The sequence below is a fragment of the Sus scrofa genome, chromosome 18, assembly GCF_000003025.6.
Source record: "Sus scrofa isolate TJ Tabasco breed Duroc chromosome 18, Sscrofa11.1, whole genome shotgun sequence".
NCBI classification, from domain to species: Eukaryota; Metazoa; Chordata; class Mammalia; order Artiodactyla; family Suidae; genus Sus; species Sus scrofa.
The window spans coordinates 33,787,798-33,806,387 of NC_010460.4; the positions used below are offsets into that span (position 1 = coordinate 33,787,798).

The following is an 18,590-nucleotide window of genomic DNA, read 5'->3' on the forward strand; positions in this document are numbered from 1 at the left end:
ATCATGAGGTTGTGGGTTCGATCCCTGACCATGCTTATTGGGTTAAGGATCCAGCATTGCTGTGAGCTGTGGTGTAGGTCACAGACGAGGCTCAGATCTGGCATTGCTGTGTTTGTGGCATAGGCCAGTGGCAATAGCTCCGATTGGACCCCTAGCCTGGGAACCTCCATATGCCGTGGGTATGGCCCTAAAAAAAAGACAAAAAAAAAAGAGAGAGAGAGAGAAAGAGAATATTACTTAAGACTGGGCCCTGGAATGTGCCACCCTTTCAAAGGTCAGGATGTCAAGAAGCAACCAGCAACACAGACTGAAAAGGGACAGCCTGTAATGTAAGATGAGAACCAGAAGGGTGTTGTATCTTGTGAAGAAAATATTTTATGAAGGAAGAAGTATGAAGAGCTGTTGGAAGGTTGGAGGATAAGAACTGACAGTTATCCTTGGGTTTGGTCATGTGGTGTAGGCACTGGTGACCTTGACAAGTGCTGTTTCAATGGAGTGGTGGTGATGAAAGTCATTAGAGTAAATTCAGGAACAGATGGGAATTGAAAAAGTGAAAGCAATAATTACAAGCAGCTCTTTAGAAGATTTTACTGCAAAAGGGAGCAGAGAAATGGGGCTATATCTGGAAGGAGATAGGAGGACTAGGATTCGTTTCTAAATGTGGAATATTATGCATGTTGATTAACTGATAGAGCCCAGAAAAGAGAAATATTGATGGTGCCAAAGAAAATAGAGGTGAAGGAGCAGTGTCCTTGGGTAGGCAAATAAGCATGTGATCACGTGCCTAGAGCCTTTCTGTTCTGATACCTGTTCACCATCAGCTTGCACTGGAAATTAAATCAACTGTGTAAGCGTGCAGTTTAGTTCTGCTGCCATTGTTTTTTGTGGTGAGACTTTCTCAAGAAGGAAGCTCACCACACTTGAGAGTAGTGCTGATTTAGTGCACACAAGGAAGCTTGGCCTTAGCTAGCAGCGTTGATGGTGTATCCATGGTAACAGGAAGAAGGACCTAGTGTGTGATACTTACCATGAAAAGTTGGATGTTAAGAGTAGCTAATCTGTTGAACAACCGTTGACACACCGACTACTTTTTTTTGTTGATGATGGTGTTTTTTTTACCCTAATAGGGTAATTATCTTTAAATCCTTTCATTGTTCCGGGAGGGGGGGAAGATAGTGATTTTTATCAAAACTTTATATTACTAAGATGAATGTGCCAAATGTCTGCAGTTATAGCAAATATTTACAGAAGAATTGCCTATATATTGCATCTCCCGGTAAGGAGAGAGGAAAGAGAATGTATCCGTAAAGAAATGCAATGATGTTAGGGTTTAAGCCTAAAGGTCAAAAAAATTGAGGCTGTTGCCATGCGAGTGATTTTTCTGCCAATACTGCCCAGAGGAGGAGGTCAAGGGATTTTTAAAAATCCTTCCATTTCAATCCTTGTTCATTCCTTTTACCTCACCCACACTGCATGCTTCTCTATTCAAAGCAAAATCACTCCTTTTCCTGCTTCCCTGTTTTGGCTCCTGCTGTGCCCTCCACTGGGAATGCCTTTCTCCATCAGCTTTGACTATCCAATTTCAGTCTCTTGTACAAAATACCTATTAAAAAGTATTTAAAGTTTTACAAACTTTGCATTTTAGAATTATCTAGTCTAGCAAGTAATTCTCACAAAGCACAGATTTAAATATAGTTTTGAGGCTATAGTCATTCAACAGATACTGGGCTAGGCCCTGGACAATGCAATGTTTAACAAGGACACATTCCCCAAATGTCCTTGCTTTCCATGTTCCAACCTTGTCTGTCTTCTCTTCCATCTGTAACAACCAGTTTTCAAAGTGAATGATCACATGCATCAGAATCACCGGTGGGGCCCAGCATGATCCCACCAAGCCACAGGCACTGGTGAGGCCCTAAAGTCTTAGGTGTCCTTCGGGAGTTGCTCATGGACTAAAATTTGAGGACTACTTCTGCCAGTTTCCTTGGTGGCCATTCAGGGTTTTTATCTGCCCAGAACATGATGACTTGTGACTTCTTCTGCCCCAGTAATGGGTCTGCTTGTACTCCAGACTTAGAATGTCTTGTACCTGTTTTTCAAAGTACAAACATCAGCCTTGTTGATGCCCAGTTTATCCAAAAGGTGCTTCTCTCAGTCCAGGTATAATTTATGGAGATGGGCTCTTGCTTGAGCAGATTATGAGGTTGGAGTCGTTTTCAAAAGGACAGTCTGTGGGAGATGAGGTTTGTATAGGCGGGATGGCGTGGCTTTAAAAAATACTTTCTGAATGCCAGAACCAAGTGGCAAGTGGAAAACTTGAAGAAATAGCTTTGATTTATTTCCTGTGCACCACTTTCTCTTTTATGTATACACTTTATCATGCTGTGCCGTAGATTATGGTTGTCAGAAGTGATCCTTATGGCCACATTATGGCAGACATCAGTAATTTGACCATTTGTAGTAACAGATTGCAAACCTCTCTTGGCTATTGAATTGCAGCACTGAGATTTGAAATGTCCCTGTATTCAGAAACTGAGTCATGAGTAAAAGAATAAAGCAAAAGAGCCACGTGGTTTTGGATAAATTAGAACAAGCAAAGAAAATTCCATAAACACAATAGGTATCCACTACAGTGAAAGAGCCATAATGTGTACATGCCTTTGACTGGCTTGGGGATCTGTGTGCCAGGAAACTATCTTAGTTCTGGGACATAAAGAGCTCTTGGAGCTGCCTATGTGACTTGGGTTGAATGTTATAAGCATAAATGAAAAGCAGTGGATGTGGAGTCATTTTAAGATCTTTCTAGCCCTGGGAAGCCTTATTTTTGGCAATTTACCCCTCATCATATCAGACATATTAAACAGACCACATGCCATATGCCAAAGTAAAAAGCACTTTTTACATTTTGCTTTTTAGATTATCATCCTGTGGAGTAAATCATTTAATTCCAATTGCCTGTGATTTCTCAGCACTTCTGTATATTTAGGAATTCTTGTGAAGTTATAAAAAGTCACCCCTGATTTTTAATATATGTGGTATGAATATGGGACAATTAATGAAAATAATAGTGTTGCATTCTGTGGATCTATCATGCACTTTTTTTTTGGCTTTTTAGGGCCACACCTGTGGCATTTGGAGGTTCCCAGGCTAGGGGTGAAATAGAAGCTGTAGCCACCAGCCTATACCACAGCCACAGCAACACCAGATCCGAGCTGCATCTGTGACCTATACCACAGCTCACAACAACGCTGGATCCTTAACTCACTGAGCAAGGCCAGGGATTGAACCTGCGTCCTCAGGGATACTAGTCAGATTCGTTTCCACTGAGCCATGACGGGATCTCTGAGCCTTTTTTAGTTTTCATTTTGCAGTTTTAATTTTTGATTCCATAACATTTTTTTTTTTAGGGTTAGGGTAGTTCAAAGCCCATAAAAAGGTCCTATGTCCTGTGCCTCTTGCGCCGGATGATAAAGCAGCCTTGAGAAGAGGGTGAAGTGTTCAGTCTAGAGCAAGGATGCATAGCCTGTTAAAGAACCACAGTAGTTATTGGCCCAAAATTCTAGAAGGCAGGAGAATGGAAAGCAGAGTTGGTTGGAATGTGTTTATGACTTGGACGGCTCTAGAACCTTGCGTTTCAAAGGGTGGATTGTGAATCAACATGAGAGGATGCATGAGCATCTCCAGGAGCTTGTTAGAAATACAGCACCTCAGACCCCATCTAAGGCCTGCTGAACCATCGCCTGCATCTTAACTCGATCACCAGGTCCCCAATAAGGGTTGCCAAAATTTTAAAGTCTGGAATGGTGGTTCTCAGCCATGGGTGTTCCCTAAGAGTCATCTGGGAGCTTTACTGATCCTGATGTTCAAATCGCACCCTAGTCCAGTTATTAAATCTCTGGGGGTGTGATCCAAGGTCTGTGTCTCTAAAGCTCCCAAGTGATTCCATTGAGTGTGGCCAGCATGAGCCTCACTGGTCCTTCCTAAACCAGAGAGACTCCATGTTGTTTGCCAAAAGCACAGTTCAAGAAGCCATGAATTTTGTTTGTGTGTTTGGGACCTAGCATGTAAATAGCACATGGGTAGTCTTTGCCATTGAATAAATAAGCTCTCTCACTTGGAAGACTGAGTCTGTTGGCCTTTTTCAGGACATTAGGCCTAATAACCCAAATCCCGGATAGGTCATGATTCACGAACACTCTTTGTGAACAACAATGCAAGCTAGAGTTTGGGGCCAGAAGTGGGTTTTTATGTAAAACTGAGGGGCAATGGGACCATGTGTATTTCTCTATTGAACAAATAAATCAAATCAGAACATTTGTTAAGGATGTAAGGTTTTCTTCTTTAAACCTAGAAGCCTGACAATCCAATAGATACTGGGCAAAGAGCCCTTTCCTTGCCTGTTAGCATTCCATTTTCTGATAATTAAGCTGTAGCTCCATATGGTAAGATTTAAATTAACTACTTTGTGAACTTATTATCATCATTGTTTTCACCAGTGTATATGGAAAATTGCCACTTTTTACTTTATTTGCCAGTGATTAATCTCTTTGATGTGAAATTCATTGTTGATGTCTGCCCTTTGGGAGACAGAAGTAACCACAGGACTTCTTACTCTAATAGGTTTTACTTAACCTTCATAGAAGGATTCATTGAAAGATGTAAATGACATATATAAAAGGCACATTACATGTAATGCAGTACTTGCTCATGGTAGAGCAAGTACCCATGAAAATGGTGCTTTTCTTCTGTTTCTTTCTTTCTTTCTTTCTTTTTTTTTTTTTGGTCTTTTTGTCTTTTTCTAGGGCCATCCCCAGCATGTGGAGGTTCCCAGCTAGGGGTCTAATCTGAGCTGTAGCCCCTGGCCTACACCAGAGCAACAGCAACGTGGAATCTGAGCCGTGTCTGCAACCTACAGACCTACACCACAGGTCACAGCAACGCTGGATCCTTAACGTACTGAGCGAGGCCAGGGATCGAACCCGAAACCTCATTGTTCCTAGTCGGATTCGTTAACCACTGAGCCACGATGGGAACTCCTGTTTCCTTTTCTTCATTTGAGCTTCCGCATTCAACCATCCAACACCTTAGTCTTATTAATGCTCTCCTGCCCCACAAGAAGACTCTAACAGTGAATTTTCCAGCAGATCACAATAATGGACATTTATGTTTAAAAAGACTCTAAATACTCTTCTAATTAATAAATATTCTTCTAATCTGTATTTTACCGTGGTGTGAGGTGGGTGAGGTTTCATGTTGTTTTACCTAGGGTCATTCAAGTGTATTCTTCAGTTACAAATCCTGTAATGAGAACTGGGGCCTCATCACATCACAGCACTTCCTTACGGGTGCGTCTTAGAAAAAGCCAAAGAGGTGGTAAATATCAATCGTTTATACATTGGTTCTTGGTTTGAGGTACTTTAGGGAGTGACCTATTTCAGTATAAATGCTGTATCTAACATGTAATGACCCAATTGGAAATGCACTCGATTTTGGGTGTCTACTCTTGCAGCTGTGAAAAGGAGCATATTTTGAACAAATTGTATCTCAGTAGTTAACCAAGAGTGCTCACCAATTTTCTATAATATTCACTACCAGTTTCACCCAGCTTAGTACTGGGTTATAGACAATTTCACAGTCTGTAATTGTTTCTTTAGTGGCATTCTTGAGGCCCTGAGAGAGGGAAATCTGACTTCTCCAGCAGCTCTTATATGCCCCCTAACATCTTAAATGGGAGAGAACAGACATATAATAAATATTCAATATAGTCTGTCATTTTATTGTGTCTATGTCATCTTTAGGTCCATTTCTTTTTCTGTCTTTTTAAAAGTTTGCTTTTCTTCAGTGCTGATCAAGTATGGAATATTATGGTTGTATTAAATATTTTTGCTTTGGAAATTTTAAAAATTACAAATATCAACATATTAATATAATTCTGAGTCACGAATTCATGGATTTTTTTCTACATGTCATTTCAGTGATAGATTTTTTTTACTATTAAAATTTATTTATTTTTTTTTTGCTGGGCATCTGTTTTCTTTTTTATTTCAAATATGATATGAATTATCTAATTTTGTTCCACAAACTTATTGAAGAAGGTTTTCTTTTGTCTTAGTTGCTTTATTCTTATCTAATAAGTGATTTTCACCAACGTGGAGTTTCCAACTTAAAGTGTATTCTTTTTCATCTCTAGCGTTATTATTACAACAGTTCTGTACCTGTCAGATGCACTTCGTAAGAACTTCTTAAATGAAAACTTTGATTATAAGGTGAGTGTCCATTTAGAGGACTGTTGTGCTTGGGCTAAAGGTTTCACCTTGTCCTTTAGGGAGTTCATGTATTTTCTTTCTCTTAATAATAGGAAAATAAATTAATTCTGGCTACCTCAAATTAATCTTGGGCCATATCAATTTTTTTTTTTTTTTTGAAAAAATGATGCTTTTAAAAATTTTTTTATTTTATGATGTTTATATTTTCCATTATAGTTGATTGACAGTGTTCTGTCAATTTCTACTGTACAGGAAAGTGACCCAGTTACATATATATTTTTTCCTCACATTATCCTCCATCAGTTTTGATTATGAATAATATTAGAAGAGTTTTTCATTACATTTGTAAGTGGAGTCTATAAATATAAACTATCAACTTGGTAGAAATCATGGTGCTTGATCATAGTGCTTAACGTCATTGTTACTGTGTAACTTTTTTTTTTGGCCATACCTGCTTCATGTGCAAGTTCCCAGGCCAGAGGCTGAACCTGCGCCACAGCAGTGACCTGAGCCATAGGATTGACAATGCCAGATCCTTAACCCACTGAGCCAGCAGGGAGCTCCACAATATACTCTTGTTTAAATAAAGATGGGCAGTGTGTATCTTGGCTTCTGTTCTTAATGGTGTTTCATGTTTTGATAGTTTTATTTCTTATTATTTAAAAAAACTCTTTAATGTTAACTATTTAGTAAAATTTCCTTATTGAATAACTAGGAAATACAGAAAAATACAATAGAAGCCAGTGGAATTTTAATAGTTGCATAACATGCATACCTTATAATAATATGTCAAAATTTCATAATCAGGGCTCTACTTTTTAATATTCAGATTTCTAGTTTACTGTTTTTTCAAGTTTCTAGCTTCTTATAAATTATTCTTTTTATGTGTATTCTTACAAAATGAGACTTGGTATGTTTCCTAGTTATTTCTTTGGATAAATATTTATAAGTGGCAATGTCAAGTTAAAGATTGTACCAATTATATTCTATTGCCTTTTTGTATGCCAGCACAAGAAGAGACAGGTTTTTTTCGACAATTTGAAAGGGCAACAACTTTTTGCTTTAATTTACATTTCTTACTAGTTATGTTATTATTCATTATTCATTAGTTATTAGTTATTGACTAAGTAAAATTCATATTTTCTGAAGGATCTATTCTTGACTTTTCATTATTTTGGAATTTTATCAATTCTTTTATATTTCTAAGAACTCTTTATGTATAAAAGATATTAATTCTTTATAATGTTTCTCCTGTTTATCTTTAGTTTTACATAGTGTCAATAGAAAAGTAGTTTTTTCCCATGATGTCCTGCATGTTTTTGATTACATTTATTTCTGGGAATTTTATTCTGATCTCTTTCTGATGCTGTTTTTGGTATGAGAGAACTTAGAAGATTTATATGGGTAGGGAATTTTTATATATTCACCAGTTTAAAGCAATTAGCATATCCAAAAGAGGGCATGCATCTTTTTTTTTTTTTAAGTTCTACATTAAAAGGGGCTCCAAAAATAAAATCACACAGGAATAAAGTTATCCAGCTTATACCTCAGCCTCCTTGGAGGGACACGGACATGGTATAATAGAAACAAAGCCTCTACCATTTAGCATGTACCAGAGAGCTCATGAAACTTGGCATACAGCATTGTAGCAATTTAAAAGTAGATAGTATTTTAGTTAAGTTTACTTCTTTGTTGTAGAAAATTTCACACCTATATAAAAGTCAAGAGAATAGTATGCGGAATCCCCATGTAGCCATACCCATCACCTGTAAGTATTTTTTGTAACCCCATAGTATTTAAATATGTTGTTCTCATTTTAGATCTGGGATTCCTACTTTTACCTCGCGGTCATTTTCATAAACCAATTGTGTCTGCAGTTGGAGATGTTCACACCTTCCAAAAAGAAAAAGGTGTTAGAAAAGTAAGTACCGGTGTATAATCAAATGCAAGAGTATGAGACAAATCCAATGTTGTGCCTTTAAAGGGTATTTTAGTTCAAATGATGCATAAATCATATTTCCATAACTGGAAATCATAGTGGAAAGGCAATGGCCAAGGGGACAGCAAGCAGTCTTTTCTGGAAATGTCACTATTTTCAGAACTTATTTAAACATTTTTATCCTCAGCCTTTCAGGATTCAAAATTAAAGAGAAGTAAAAAATGACGAGATGAATCTGTTTTACTAAAGGATTTATGTGAAGATTTGAACTTGCGGCATCAAGACATACATTGTACAAATTTCTAGTTATAAAGTGAACATCATGGGAATGTAATGAATGTAATAATACTCTATTGCATATTTGAACGTGGCCAGGAGAGTGAATCTTAAGTTTCCATCAAAATAAAAAAATACATAACTAGGTATGGAGATGGAAATTAAGTGAACTTATCGTGGTGACCATTTTGTAATATATGCAAATATTCAAATCATTATGTTGTACACCTGAAATCAGTATGATGTTGTGTCAGTTCCAGTAAAAAGACGTGTACTTTAAACATCTTTAATTTAAAACATATTGCCATTTAACATGATGATAGATTGTATCCTAAAGAAACACAGATAGGTCTTTGTTGTGGAGGCTTTGTATCAAGTGTAATTTTTGTTCTGTTTCAGGTATGGTGACATGAGAGTAACAATGGGTTGTGAAATTTTCAGCATGTGGCAGAACCTAGGTAAGTAATGAAAAAAGAAGCCACCTCCATTTTGCAGCTCATCACTGTCCTTTTAAGTGAGCAAATGAAGAAGGACAATTTACCAATGACAGCATTTGAAGCAAAATGTCTAAGTCAATAAAGAAATCTATACAGAATAATTGACACTTTGGCATTGAATAAGGTTACAACAAATTCTTTAAATTGGGGTCTTTCTGAAACATCACCATTCTGTTGTGTGTTTCATTATTATTGAATGACAAATTTTATAATCTAGCATTGTTCCAATAATATATACAGTTCTAGCAATGAGCTAACCTTTCAGGATTTTGGAATTATAGCAACTCAAAATTTTTATAACTCTTAATTGAGGCTATGATTCATAACAAATTTGGAATAAACTTCATGAAACAATGACTCGAGCATCTGTACTCTGTTTTTTTTTTTTGTCTTTTTGCCATTTCTTGGGCCGCTCCCGCGGCATATGGAGGTTCCCAGGCTAGGGGTCAAATCGGAGCTGTAGCCACCGGCCTACGCCAGAGCCATAGCAACCCAGGATCCGAGCCGCGTCTGCGACCTATACCGCAGCTCACGGCAACGCTGGATCGTTAACCCACCGAGCAAGGGCAGGATCGAACCTGCAACCTCATGGTTCCTAGTCAGATTCGTTAACCACTGCGCCACGACGGGAACTCCGAGCATCTGTACTCTTAAAAACTTGAAACCAATGGCCTATATCATAAAGAGTATAACCAAAGGACTTAAAAGCATCTGAAATTGCTAAGAAATGGTTCAATCTAATTTTGTTAATCTGCCACAGCAGATAGAGCATATTATTCAGCAAATTGATAACACAGACCTGGTTACACAGAAAAGGATAATATTGAGAAAAGAAATCATTTTAAAATTTCCTTGGCACAGAGTTTTGTAGAGATTCGTAACTTAGTTTAGTGTGTTAATTGTGCCAGTTTATAGTATTCATTTAGTATTACTGCATTGTAATTCCTCCTCATGATTTATTAGAGTGATAGACCTATTTGAGTTGAATATGCCATGACCTGGAAGTATCTTTTCTCTTGAGCTTCTCCAAACACAACTTGGAGATGACAGCATTTGTTTACTGTAAGTGAAAATAGAACCTTTATCATTTTACTTCAGTTCATGTTGTTACAGGGTGATTTTTGACCAGGATATCCCTCAAATATGCAATATATACAAGGCAGTTCAAAGAAGCCCGATTATATATAGTTGAGCCCAATATTCAGTGCTTGCTGGTAATTTCACACACCAGAGGATGAGTTAGAGCCTTGAAAGCAACCTCTGACTGTCTAAAACCAGCTAGCAGAAGTCCTTGAGTCGTCTTTAGATTCAGCTTAAAAAGAGCATCCATTGGTCTTATTTGGAAATCAATCCTCTCTGTCTTCATGTTTCAATGATCATTTGTGTCTTTGTTTTTCAGAAACAGATCAAGACCCATAGAATGTCCATATTGCTTTTGGCATTAATTTAACAAGGTGTTTCCCATAGAATGCTGTTGTGGTTTAGGCCCTTGTTGGAGTTCAGATAAGGCCAGGACAGATCATTTGGTTTAACAAAATGTTAAAACACATGGCAGGTCAACTTCTTCTAGATACATCTTAGCATTGCCGTGTATGGTAATTTTGCGTAAATCATTCTCCAAGCCAGGATACCTGTGCACTCAGGCCCGTGACCCATGGCTTGCTAAATAAAGCTGGCACCCTTTGTCTCACTAAGGATGTCCTTGTATATTTCATCAACTTTTCTCCTCTACTTTGTCTTTAAAACAGAAATATTTCTATCCCTCTGGGTTTTATGTTAAATTATTTTGTTTTCCTCAGAAAACTAGATACTGTGAAAAATCTCTGGAGCCTACTGATCCCTGTAATGCATTATGATGTCTCTGCTCTTTAGAACAGTGGTACTCAATAGACAGAATCACCTGGACGCTTGTAAGAAATGCAGATTTTTGGGCACCACCCCAGGCCCATTAAAACAGACTCTCTGACAGTCTCTGAGAGAGGGTACAAAAGCCTCAAGATGATTTTTTAAATAATTTTAATTTTCCCATTATAGTTGGCTTAGTGTTCTGTCAGTTTTCTACTGTACAGCAAAGTGACCTAGTCATGTATATATACACACACACACATTTTTTTCACATTATCCTCCATCATGCTCCATCACACATGATCATTGCTGTACAATAGGATCTCATTGCTTATCCATTCCAAATGCAACAGTTTGCATCTGTTAACTCCAGATTCCCAGTCCATCCCACTCCCTTCCCCTCTGCCTTGGCAACCACCATTCTCTTCTCCAAGTCCATCAGTTTCTTTTCTGTAGAAAGCTTCATTTGTGTTGTGTATGAAATTCCAGTTTTAAATGATATCATATGGTATTTGTCTTTCTCTTTCTGACTTACTTCATTTAGTATGAGAGTCTCTAGTTCCATCCATGTTGCTGCAAATGGCATTATTTTGTTCCTTTTTATGGCTGAGTAGTATTCCATTGTGGATATATACCACATCTTTTTTTTTTTTTTTTTTGGTTTTTAGGGCCACACCCATGGCATATGGAAGTTCTCAGGCTAGGGGTCAAATCAGAGCTACAAATGCCAGACACACAGCCACAGCAATGCTGGATCCCTGACCCATTGAGTGAGGCTGGGGATCGAACCTGCATCCTCATGGGTACTAGTCAGATTCATTGCCTCTGAGCCCCAAGGGGAACTCCCTATACCACATCTTAATCCATTCATCTGTCGATGGACATTTAAGTTGTTTCCATGTCTTGGCTATTGTGAATAGTGCTGCAATGAACATATGGGTGCGTGTGTCTTTTTCAAGGAAAGTTTTGTCCAGATGTATGCCGGAGAGTGGAATTGCAGGGTCATATGGTAGTTCTATGTATAGTTTTCTAAGGTACCTCCATACTATTTTCCATAGTGGTTGTACAAATCTACATTCCTGCCAACAGTGCAGGAGGGTTCCCTTATCTCCACACCCCCTCCAGCATTTGTCATTTGTGGGCCTATTAATGATGGCCATTCTGACTGGTGTGAGGTAGTACCTCATCATAGTTTTGATTTGGCATTTCTCTAATAATCAGTGATGTTGAGCATTTTTTTCATGTGTTTGTTGGCCATCTGTATATCTTCTTTGTCTATTTAGGTCTTCTGCCCATTTTTCAATTGGGTTGTTGGGTTTGTTTTGTTTTGTTTTGTTGCTGTTGAGTTGTAGAAGTTGTTTGTATATTTTAGAGATTAAGCCCTTGTCAGTTGCATCCTTTGAAACTGTTTGCTCTCATTTAGTAGGTTGTCTTTTTGTTTTTCTTACAGTTTCCTTTGCTGTGCAAAAGCTTGTCAGTTTGATTAGGTCCCATTGGTTTATTTTTGCTTTTATTTCTGCTGTCTTGGGAGACTGACCTGAGAAAACATTTGTTAGGTTGATGTCAAAAAATATTTTGCCTACATTCTCTTCTAGGACTTTGATGGTATCTTGTCTTAGGTTTAAGTCTTTAAGAAATTTTGAGTTTATTTTTGTGCGTGGTATGAGGGTGTAGTCCAGTTTCATTGATTTACATGCAGATGTCCAGTTTTCCCAGCACCACTTCCTGAAAAGACTGTCTTTTTCCCATTTTATATTTTTGCCTCCTTTGTCAAAGATTAATTGACCGTCAGTGTCTGGGTTTATTCTGGGTTCTCTATTGTTCCATTGGTCTGTGTATCTGTTTTGGTACCAGTACCACACTGTCTTGATGACTGTGGCTTTGTAATATTGCCTGAAGTCTGGGAGAGTTATGCATCCTGCTTGGTTTTTGTTCCTCAGGATTGCTTTGGCAATTTGGGGTCTTTTATGGTTCCATATAGATTTTTGGATTGTTTGTTCTAGTTCTGTGAAAAATGTCATGGGTAGTTGGATAGAGATTGCTTTGAATCTGTCAATTGCTTTTGGTAGTATGGTCATTTTTACGATATTAATTTTTTCAACCCAGGAAACATGGACTATTTTTCCATTTCTTTGAATCCTTTTTAATTTCCTTGATGAATGTTTTATAATTCTCAACATATAAGTCTTTCACCTCCTTGGTCAGGTTTATTCCTAGGGATTTAATTTTTGGGGGTGCGATTTTAAAAGGTATGGTATTTTTGTACTCATTTTCTAATATTTTATTGCTAGTATAAAGAAATGCTACCAATTTCTGAATATTAATCTTGTATCCTGCTGCTTTGATGAATTTGTTGATCAGTTCGAACAGTATTTGTGTGGAGTCCTTAGGGTTTTCTATATGTAGTATCATGTCATCTGCATACAGTGACAATTTTACCTCTTCTCTTCCAGTTTGGATACCTTTTATTTCTTGTTTGTCTGATTGCTGTGGTTAGGACTTCGAATACTATGCTGAATAGCAGTGGTGAGAGTGGGCATCCTTGTCTTGTTCCAGATTTCAGCAGGAAGGCTTTCAGCTTTTCTCTGAGTATTATATTTGCTGTGGGTTTTTCATAAATGGCTTTTATCATGTTAGGTATGTTCCCTCTATACCTACTTTGGTAAGAGTTTTTATCATGAATGGATGTTGGACTTTGTCAAATGCTTTTTCTACATCTATTGAGGTGGTCATGTGGTTTTTGACTTTTCTTTTGTTAGTGTGGTGTATGATGTTGATTGATTTGCATATGCTGAACTATCCTTGTGAACCCAGATGAATCCCAGTTGATTGTGGTGTATGATATCTTTTATATGTTGTTGGATTTGGTTAGCTAAAATTTTGTTGAGAATTTTTGTGTCTATATTTATCAAAAATGTTGGCCTATAATTTTCTTTTTTGGTAGTATCTTTGTCTGGTTTTGGTATTAGAATGATGGTGGTGTCATAGAATGTTTTGGGGAGTGTTCCTTCTTCTTCAACCTTTTGGAAAAGTTTAAGAAGAATGGGTATAAGTTCCTCATTGTATGTTTGGTAGAATTCACGTGTGAAGCCACCTGGACCTGGACTTTTGTTTGTAGTGAGTGTTTTTATGACATACTCAATTTCATTTCTAGCGATCAGACTTTTCAGTTGATCTATTTCTTCTTGATTCAGTTTTGGCAAGCTGTAAGTCTCTAGAAAGTTGTCAGTTTCTTCTAGGTTGTCGTATTTGTTGGCATATAATTTTTCATTGCATTCTCTTATGGTTTTTTTTGTATTTCTGCAGTATCCAGTATCCACTGAGATTTCTCCTTTTTCAGTTCTTATTTTGTTTATTTGGATTTTTTCTCTCCTCTTCTTGCTAAGTCTAACCAGAGGTTTGTCAATTTTGTTTACCTTTTCAAAGAACCATCTCTTGGTTTTATTGGTTTTTCCTATTGTTTTCAATCTCTATTTTATTGATTTCCTCTCTGATCTTTATGATTTCCTTCCTTCTGCTGACTTTAGGTTTTGTTTGTTCTTCTTTTTCTAATTAATTTAGGAGGTGGGTTACGTTGTTGATTTGAGATTTTTCTTCTTGTTTTGAGGAAGGTCTGTATTGCTATAAATTTCCATCTAAGCACTGCTTTTGCAGCATCCCATAGATTTTGAATGGTTGTGTCTTCATTATCATTTGTCCCCAGGTACTCTTTAATTTCCTTTTTTATTTCCTCATTGACCCATTGGTTTTTTAGTAGTATGTTGTTTAGTCTCCATGTAGTCAGTTTTTTCTCATTTCTTTTCCTGTGGTTGATTTCTAGTTTTATGCCATTGTGGTTCAGAGAAGATACTTGAAATAATTTCTATACTCTTAAATTTGTTCAGGTTAGTTTTGTGCCCCAGTATGTGTGCTTGAGAAGAAAGTATATTCTGATCTTTTTGGGTAATATCCTGAAAGTCAAATTAAGTCTAACTATTCTACTATGTCATTTAGGATCTCTGTTGCCTTATTGATTTTCTGTCTAGAGGATCTGTCCATTGATGTGAGTGAGGTTTAAAGTCTCCTACTATTATTGTATTTGCATCAATTTCTCCTTTTATATCTGTTAGTATTTGTTGAATGTATCTGGGTGCTCCTATATTAGAGGCATAAATATTGGCCATTGTAATATCCTCTTCTTGAATGGATCCTTTTATCATTAAATAGTGTCCTTCTTTATCTTTCTTTATGGCCTTCATTTTAACGTCTGTTTTGTCTGATATGAGTATTGCAGCTCCTGCTTTCCTGTCTTGTCCATTGGGATGAAATATCTTTTCCTGTCCCCTTACTTTCAGTCTATACGTGTCCTTTGCCCTAAGGCGAGTTTCTTGTAGACAGAATATTGTAGGCTCTTGCTTTTCTATCCAATCTGCTGCTCTACATCTTTTGATTGGAGCGTTCAGTCCATTGACATTTAAGGTAATTATTGATAAATATGTATTTATTGATACTTTAAGCCTTGTTTTCCAGTTGATTCTATATTTCTCCTTTATTCCTTTTTTTTTTTTTTTTGGTTGGATGATGACCATTTTTTTATGTTTGTGTAGTTTTCATTTTAGTTTTGTGAATGTGGTGTTTGGTTTTGATTTGTGGCTGCCCTGTTTTTTAAGTATGTTAATCCCTTCCTATCTCTCCTTGCTTTAGCCTGATAGTCATATAGGCTCAAACACATTATTTAAAAAAAGAGCCAAGGAGTTCCCATTGCAGCTCAGTGGTTAATGAATCTGACTAGGAATCATGAGGTTGCAGGTTTGATCCCTGGCCTTGCTAAGTGGGTTAAGGATCTGGCGTTGCCGTGAGCTGTGGTGTTGATTGCAGATGTGGCTCAGATCCCGCATTGCTGTGGCTCTGGTGTAGGCCAGTGGCTACAGCTCCGATTATATCCCTAGCCTGGAAACCTCCATATGGCACTGGAGCAGCCCTAGAAATGGCAAAAAGACAAAATAAATAAATAAATAAATAAATAAATAAATAACTTAGATTTTCTTACTTTCCTTCCCCACAAATTTTGAAGTCCTTTTTTAACATCTTCATATTCATCCTTTTGCTGTTCCTTGTGTTTATTGTCACTTTTACAGTAGGTTTTTTTTTTTTTTTTCTTTTAGAACTGTATACTGACTTATTTAAGTGATGGCTTTCTAGTTGTGATTTCCTCCATCCTATTTCTTCTTACTTCTTTTTATTTAGAGAAGCCCTTTCAGTATTTCTTTTATAGTGGGTTTAGTATGCTGTATTCTTTTAGCTTTTGTTTGTTGGAGAAATTCTTTATTTCTCCTTCTATTTTAAATGATATTTTTGCTGGGTAGAGTATTCTAGGCTGCAATTTTTTTCCTTCCATATATTCCTTTGAATAGATCTTGCCACTCTCTTCTGGCCTGTAGTGTTTCTGTAGAGAAATTAGCTGATAGCCTTATGGGGGTTCCCTTATGATTAATGCCTTGTGTTTCTCTTGCTGCTTTTAGAATCCTCTTTATCGTTGCCATTTTATTATAATATGTCTTGGTGTAGGCCTGTTAGGGTTCAACTTGTTTGGGGCCCTCTGTGTTTCCTGTATCTTTATTTCTGTTTTTTTTTTAGATTTGGAACATTTTCAGACATAATTTCTTCAAATATATTTTCAGTCCCCTTTTCTTTTTCTTCTGCTTCTGGAATTCCTATTATGTGTAGATTGGCCTGCTTTGTATTATCCTATAGATCTCTTATATTGCTTTTGTGTTTTTTCATTTGTTTTCTGTCTGCTGTCCTGATTGGGTGATTTCCATTTTTCTGTTTTCCAAGTCACTAATTCATTCCTTTGCATTATTTGTCTGCTCTTTGGTGCCTTTAGCTCAGTTTGCAACTCTGCAAATGAATTTTCTAATTTTTCTTGTTTCCTCCTTATAGTTTCTAGTTCCTTTCTAAAGTAATCTGCATTACTGTTTATATCTGCTCTTAAATCCTTCAGTATTTTCACTATGTCCCTTTTCAACTCAGTGTCTACTAGACTGTAGAGGTTCATTGTTTGCTGCTTCAGGTGAATTCTCCTATTCTTTTCACTGGGAATGGTTCTGAGTGTCTTCATTTTGCTTATATTTTTCTTATTCTGTGAGTTTAGGGAAACCAAACTGTAGTCTTGGAGGGCTATTTCTGTGCAAGAGCCCCTCCCCTTTGTATTTTGTGGAGGTTGCTATTTATTTTTGGCGTGGGAGTTTGGATGTCTGCTGTCTCTTTATTCAGGGTGAGCAGGCTGTTATCCCTAGGGTGCTGAGTATGTTTCTAGGGAGAAGGAGGCAATTGGTAGGGCTAATAGTCAGTGCCTGGTCACTGGACTCTTGACAGTAGCCAGGGCCTTCAGGGAGATGACGCAGGTTACTCCTAGTTGCAGGGCCTTGGGAAGTGGTAATGAGCCTCAGGCATTTAGGAGGTGCCCAGAGCATTTGGCTGTGCCAGTGGAAAGGTGTGTGAGTTCCCAGGGGAATGAGAGCAACAACAGGTGGTGTTGGGTCACAGTGCCCTCCTCTGTGGTGCCCTCTGAGATGATTGGGGCTGCAAGTGATGCCTGTTCATGGACCTCTAGTGGTAGCAGGCCTCGTCCACCTCTGGAGTCAGAGATAACTGCAGTGGTTTGCCCCACCACCTGTAGACCACGCAAGAAGCACCCTGTCCCACTTAGTCCATGCAGGAGGTGCTGCACAGGCTGCTGCTAGTTGCAGGGTCCTTGGAAGCGACAGTGATCAAGCATGTGTAGGTGCTGTCCAGAGTGTTTGGCAGTGGCAGCAGCAGGGCGGGTGTATTCCTAGGGGAATGAGAGTAGCAATGGGTGGTGCTCGGTTGCAGTGACCTCTTTTCTGCCAACCTCCGAGGTGAGTGGGGCCACAGGTGGAGCTTGTTCACAGACCCTTAGTGGTGGCAGGCCATGCCTCACTCTGGTTTCTGAGATGACTGCTGTGGTTTGTCCTTACTGTCTCCGGACCCTGGGTCTCAGCACCCAAGTGTCTCGGGCTGTGGTGTCCAGTGCAGTGGTGCAAATGATCTGTGCAGCTCTCCCTTTGCTTTGCCCTCCTTGGTCTAGCTGATGAGCTTTTCTTGGAAACTTGAGGTCTCTGCATCGTGGCTGATCTCCCTACTGGTTATGTAGCTTCCCAGGGTGTGGGTTCCTTTTTTCATTCACAGCTCCCTCTCAGGAATACTAGTCCCATCCTGATTCCTTTTCTCTCTCTCTCTTTTTTTCTTTTGTTCTACCCAGTTATGTGGAGGGTTTCTTGCCCTTTTTGGAGGTTTAAGTTCTTCTGCTAGTGTTCAGTAGATGTTCTGTGTGTGTCGTTCTACATGGAGATGTGTTTTTTTTTTTATGTGTTTGTGGGAGAAGGTGAACATGACATCTTATAGCTCCACCATTTTAATCCTTCCTTCTCAAGATGATTCTTAAATGCGCTTGGCTAAGGATCGAAAAGCACTGCTTCAGGCAACACTGTCCCCTTTCTTTGTTTTTCCAGCCCTAAAGACTAGCTCTAGCACTCTGTTAGAAAAGGCTCATTATACTCAAGTACAAATTTCAAGCATGACATAGTTCACCTAAAGAGTAAATTTTCACTTCATTCCTTGGTTTCTGCATTATATATGATCTGAGACTTCCCAGATATCAGGTGACTTTTAAAGGTCATTGCTACTATACAACAACTGGAATTGGAGAATTTCAGAGATACTAAATCTTCTCTTCAAAGATATACTTTTACAAAAATGGTAAGA

General features: G+C 38.0%; 1 protein-coding gene across 10 annotated transcripts in view; it reads left to right on the top strand.

The window, feature by feature from the left end:
• Positions 1 to 18,590, top strand: part of DOCK4 (dedicator of cytokinesis 4) — a 456,170-nt gene that overhangs the window by 364,599 nt on the left and 72,981 nt on the right. For all 10 annotated transcript variants that reach the window (XM_021079277.1, XM_021079281.1, XM_021079279.1 and 7 more), the window contains 3 exons: positions 6,191 to 6,266; positions 8,087 to 8,187; positions 8,881 to 8,939. In XM_021079277.1, coding sequence (XP_020934936.1) covers positions 6,191 to 6,266; positions 8,087 to 8,187; positions 8,881 to 8,939 — 236 coding nt within the window. The remainder of the gene's footprint in view (positions 1 to 6,190; positions 6,267 to 8,086; positions 8,188 to 8,880; positions 8,940 to 18,590) is intronic.